This window comes from Echinops telfairi, unplaced genomic scaffold, assembly GCF_000313985.2.
Source record: "Echinops telfairi isolate 266 unplaced genomic scaffold, ASM31398v2 ScPeMD7_7458;HRSCAF=8496, whole genome shotgun sequence".
NCBI classification, from domain to species: domain Eukaryota; kingdom Metazoa; phylum Chordata; class Mammalia; order Afrosoricida; family Tenrecidae; genus Echinops; species Echinops telfairi.
Window position 1 is genome coordinate 4,075,086 of NW_022111358.1, and position 4,730 is coordinate 4,079,815.

Genomic DNA, 4,730 nt, shown 5'->3' on the forward strand with positions numbered 1-4,730 from the left:
AAAAAAAACACTGTAAATGACATATAATTTCTGAAGCCCTGAGTTGGCATTTCTGAATTTTTAAATATACTAGGCAGCTCCAAAGGAAAAAGTGCCCGTGATCCTCCTGGGCCCCTGAGAGGCTGTGGCTTGTACAGATGAGCCATGAACACCTGCTGCCCCTCCACACCAGCTCTCCAGGACCCATGTGCCTATCCTAGTTGGCAGGTGCCCCTTGGCCCACAACCTGGGTATGGTCCTGAGCTCTGGGCTTGGGACAGTAGAGGACCACAGAGACTGAGCTGGCTGGGGAAGCCAGGAGGAGGCCTTCCTGCAGGGCCAAGGGAGACACAGCAGAGCCAGCGGAGAGGCCCACCTGCCCTGCCCCAGATGCTGCTCTGGATGCTAACAAGGCCCCAGGGAGCTGGCAGGACACCCCGCTTGGCCCCAGGGCTCCAGATGCTGTCTGCCCCCTCCCCCTCCGGTGTCCCTGTGCCAGGTACTTACACTCACCCCAACAGCCTCCCAGGGCTCTGCTGTTTTACAGAGCTAGTGTGGACCCCAAGACACCCCACCAGAAATCTAACCAGACCAGACCCATTGCGCTCCGATCCACAGCGACCTGTGGGACAGCGTCCGGAGGGGCGTCACAAAGGCGTCGGGCCTTTCATCAACTTAGAAAATGACAGGGTTTTCACACGACCTTTCTGACGCTCCCTCGCAGGACTGCTTCACGGGGTTTCTGAGCTGTGGATCTTCACAGACGTAAGCCGCCTTTTCTGTCTTTTGTAGTAGTGGGGCCAGTGGGTCGGAACCACCAACCTTATGGTGAGCATCTAAGAGCCTGACCCACTGCACCACCAGAGCTTGCTACCCAGCCATAAAGAAACCCTACATTAAAAAAAAAAAAAACCCTCCAAGGAATCCCGCCCCCACCAGCTGCCACTGCCCTGCCACCAGGGCCTGCGGCTGGTGGCGCCTTGCCCTGGGCCCAGGTGGGAGAATTCATTACCTGGAGCTGCGCAGGTTTACAGCTATTTAATTGCAGGAATGAAAAGGTTGCCGGTAAAACCCCACACCCTCCCCTCCTCCTTCCCCAAGCCAACGCAGCATGAATGACGAGAAGGGACACTCCACGCGCCAGCAGACCACAGGGAAAGCCCACAACCGGGGTCTCTCCCTGCCTCCGCCCATGCCCCCTAAGAATGCACACACACACACCTGTGAGCACTTCAGCCCACAGACAATGCCCGTGTGCCCCTCCAGGTAGAAGAGCACGTGCCCACCTGCTTCTGGCTCTGCCGGTGTCTCCTTGGGTGTAACACACATGCCCATTGACGGCATCATTGCACACGAACACCCTCACACCCGCGTGCACTGGCAGGGTAGTTGTCGAAGAGGTTTGGCATAAGCAGAGTCCTTTTGTCAAGGGAAATCCTAAAAGGATACCCCAAATGTGTAGACTAAATATGGGTGATGAGGACAGAGGTGAGGGGCCTACAGTCCTGGGGCAGGAGCCCAATAAGGGGTGCAGGAACAGGTGTGCTTGAGGGTGCTCCTTCCCAAAGTGAATGGGAGACCATGGGGTGGGGAGGGGATTGTTGTCACGGCAGTGCCTGCTAACTCCTCCCCACTTTGTCCTGCCCTGTGAATACCCACCCACCCCTCATTACAGGAAAAAAATGGAGTGTTTGGTTTCTGGGGTTTGTGGTTTTCTCTCCTGAGCTTTCCAACTTACCAACTATGGCCCCACCCAGCACCCAGGGTTGTCCACTCTGAGTCACAGGTTCTCCCCCAAGGTCCTGGAGATGCCCTCGGTGGGCCAGGGACATCTGGGGGTCCAGGGGTCCAACAGCCCAATCACCCCATCACTCAGCCTTGATGGCTTTTAGGTCAGAAGGATGAGCTTGGGAAAACAGAAGAGGAGGGGAGAGGAAGGGATGGGGTGTGGGGGTAAGGAGCCCCAGGAAGAAAGGGGATGTCCCTCTGCTGGCCCTTCCAGACTTCCTGTTGCCAGGAAGACTCCTGCTCCCAACACAAGTGCCCATTCACAGGAAGCTTCCGACCCAGTCAAACCCCACCCCACAGGGAGCATCAGGGACTTGTGACTTCAGAAGCAGGGCCATGTCCAGCTGGCTGTGCCAACCTCAGGGTCGTACCAGGCAAGGATGAACTGGCCTCCCACCTTCTGCTCCCTGTCAGCTCGGCACAGGCTTGAGTGTGTGCGGCGAAGCAAGACCCCCAACAACCCTGCCCTCCACGCAACAAACCCAGCCAAGCATCTGCCCACTACTCCTAGCTTCCAGCCCCCCAAATAGCTAACACAGCAAAAACCATTACCCTGCTCTGCAGCCTTCCCAGCGGTCCTTCTCTTTGGCTGCTGCTGCCAAGCCTGCCCACAGGAGGGCCTCAGATGGGCCTTCTTGGAGTGAAGAGGAGGCAGCTATGCCAAGTGGAGACCAGAGAACCCCAGCTGCTGAGCCTTTGAGGGAAGCCTGGCTGGTTTCAGGGATGCTGTGCCCAAACCACTAAGTTCAGGGACCTCCATCCATTGCCGTGTTAGGCAGCTGCCCCAGCCCCATCCCCTGCAGGGAACACCTTGGGGACTAGGCAGGCACACGTGGATGCAAATGTCCCTTGGAGGTCTGCCCCTAAAGTTGGGGTACAGGCAGGGGCCTTTCCCATGCAGACTGCCCTTCTTAGCTTCCCCAGGGGGAAGGAGAGAGTGACCTGACTGTTTTTGTGGCTGGGCAAGGGTTGAGCTCAACACATGCCCTATATTCTCCCTGACCTGGTTCCAGCGGGGGTGGTGTCCATTACAGGGAGATACTAACTCCTCAGGGCAAAGGGAGGGGATGGGTCAGGGAGGTGAACTGGGCACCCGGTTTCTATGTCAGTCTGAGAGGGGGGCAGAGGCACACTCCGCTGTCCCTCTGACAGCAACTCCAGAGCTTTCCACCCCAGCCTCACCCCAACAAGGTGGCTGCTGACCTCAGGCCCAGCTGCCAGAGAGACCTGGGTGTGAGTGCTCTGTTCAGAGCGTTTGCCTCCCTCTAGCCATTGCACTGGTAGCACTGGGTGAGGCACTGGGCTGCTAACTTCAAGGTCAGTGGTCCAAACCCACCAGCCACTCCACTGGAAAAAGATGAAAGTTTCTGCTCCCATAAAGATGTGCACTCTTGGAAGTCTTATCTAGGGTCCCTGTGAGTTGCAATGGACTGGACTCAATGGTAGTGGGTTATTAGTCTCACCACCCACCTCTGAGACAAGAAGACCATCTGGAGATCTAGCCCTTAGCCTTCTGTTTCATAAACATTGGACCCCTGGGAAGTTCCTCCCTCCAGCTGTGACCTCTATTAAGGAGTGTCCCTCAGGGGAGGAAAGCAGAGAAGAGGCCAGAAGAGACCCCCCTGGATTTCACACTGTGACTCTGTTCACACCCAAGAGCAGGCAGGGGTTCCTGAATGCAGGCCTGGGCTTTGTTTGTGCACCTTTGTCTCCAGGGATCTCCTACTCTTTACCAAGCCTCCAAGGCTACCAACCACTTCCTTTATGATGGATAAACAGAGATGTGGTCTGGGGAGCCCTTGTGTAAGCAGAGGTAGAGGGAGTGAACTTCCCCCCACCAGACAGCCCAGAGGCTTGGAGGCTCAAGTCACCTCAACTTTGACTGGACTGCTAAGGTCTGAAAGCTCTAGTGATGACCCTCAGAGACACACCCTGACCCTCATTCTGCTACTGTCTGGTGGTGTCCTGCCCTCCACGCCCCATCCCTCCCTTGGGAAGTGGACAGCTCCTCCATTATCTATCTCCCTGTGACTCGGGAAGCAGCCCTGAGAAGGCATATTCCCAAGGACAACTCCGAGGCTACCCACTGCCAACCGGACCCAGTCTGGAGGCCCCAACTGAGACAACCCAGGGAAGACACACGCCTTCACCTCACCCTCGTAGGGGAGCTGCCCAAGCCACAAGGGCTCGCCCACAGAGTGCCGAAGACAGAGCTGATGGTTATCAGGAAACCATGCCTGCCTTGGCCCTAAAGAGTGGTCAGGAAACCCCATCCCTGCTGTCTTCTTGGAGACCACTCCCCAGCCCAGAGTGGCTCTGCCACTACATTCTCACAGACCAGCAGGAACAGGAGGAACTGTTTCCAGAGCCTCCAGTGCTGTGCTAGTGGTCTCCAGCTGCCTGGTGGCCAGAAGGCAGGCCCCAGCACCAGAGGGGAGGAGAGCGCCTTTCAGCACCTGGACAAGGCCCTTCAGAGCCGCCCCCTAGGGGTCTTTCTTTCTCTGCTCCGAATCCCGGAGCAGCTGCGGCTGGGGTGGGAAGGACCCCGAGGCTCAGTCTAGCCAATCTCCAGGAAACCGAGAAAGTGCTCCACACCAAAAGGTGCTGGCTGCCTGGGAGTGTCACACGGCCTAATTCCTGACCACTGACCTGTGTCTCTCCCCCTCCCCACCCAGGCCTTTCCCACCCCCGCACACTCACGCGGGAGGTGTCCTTGCTCGCCTGAGTGGGGTGGACACTCACATGGACCCGGCAGCCCCTCCCCACGCCGGCGGAGGAGGGGCAGTGGGTCCCCTATACCCCAATCTGGGAGGGTCTGAAACACGTGTGGGTCGCCCGTCCGGGGGCCGGAGGGCGGCGGGCGGGAGCCGCTCCCATCACCCTCTCGGTCAACAAACACAAAAGCCGCGGCTGCGAACAAAGAAGCGCCGCAAACTCGCCGCCCAGGCGGGACAGCCCGCGCC

The 4,730-nt window shown here is 58.0% G+C and overlaps 2 protein-coding genes across 2 annotated transcripts in view; one reads left to right on the forward strand and one right to left on the reverse strand.

Annotated features, from left to right (window-relative positions):
• Positions 1-1,323, reverse strand: part of ANKRD13B (ankyrin repeat domain 13B) — an 18,834-nt gene extending 17,511 nt beyond the window's left edge. The window contains exon 1 of the mRNA XM_004706903.2: positions 1,201-1,323. Within this exon, the coding sequence (XP_004706960.2) occupies positions 1,201-1,323 (123 nt within the window). The remainder of the gene's footprint in view (positions 1-1,200) is intronic.
• A 125-nt stretch (positions 1,324-1,448) lies between these two features.
• GIT1 (GIT ArfGAP 1) overlaps positions 1,449-4,730 on the forward strand; it is a 23,569-nt gene continuing 20,287 nt past the window's right edge. Inside the window, exon 1 of the mRNA XM_045299970.1 lies at positions 1,449-1,467. Within this exon, the coding sequence (XP_045155905.1) occupies positions 1,449-1,467 (19 nt within the window). The remainder of the gene's footprint in view (positions 1,468-4,730) is intronic.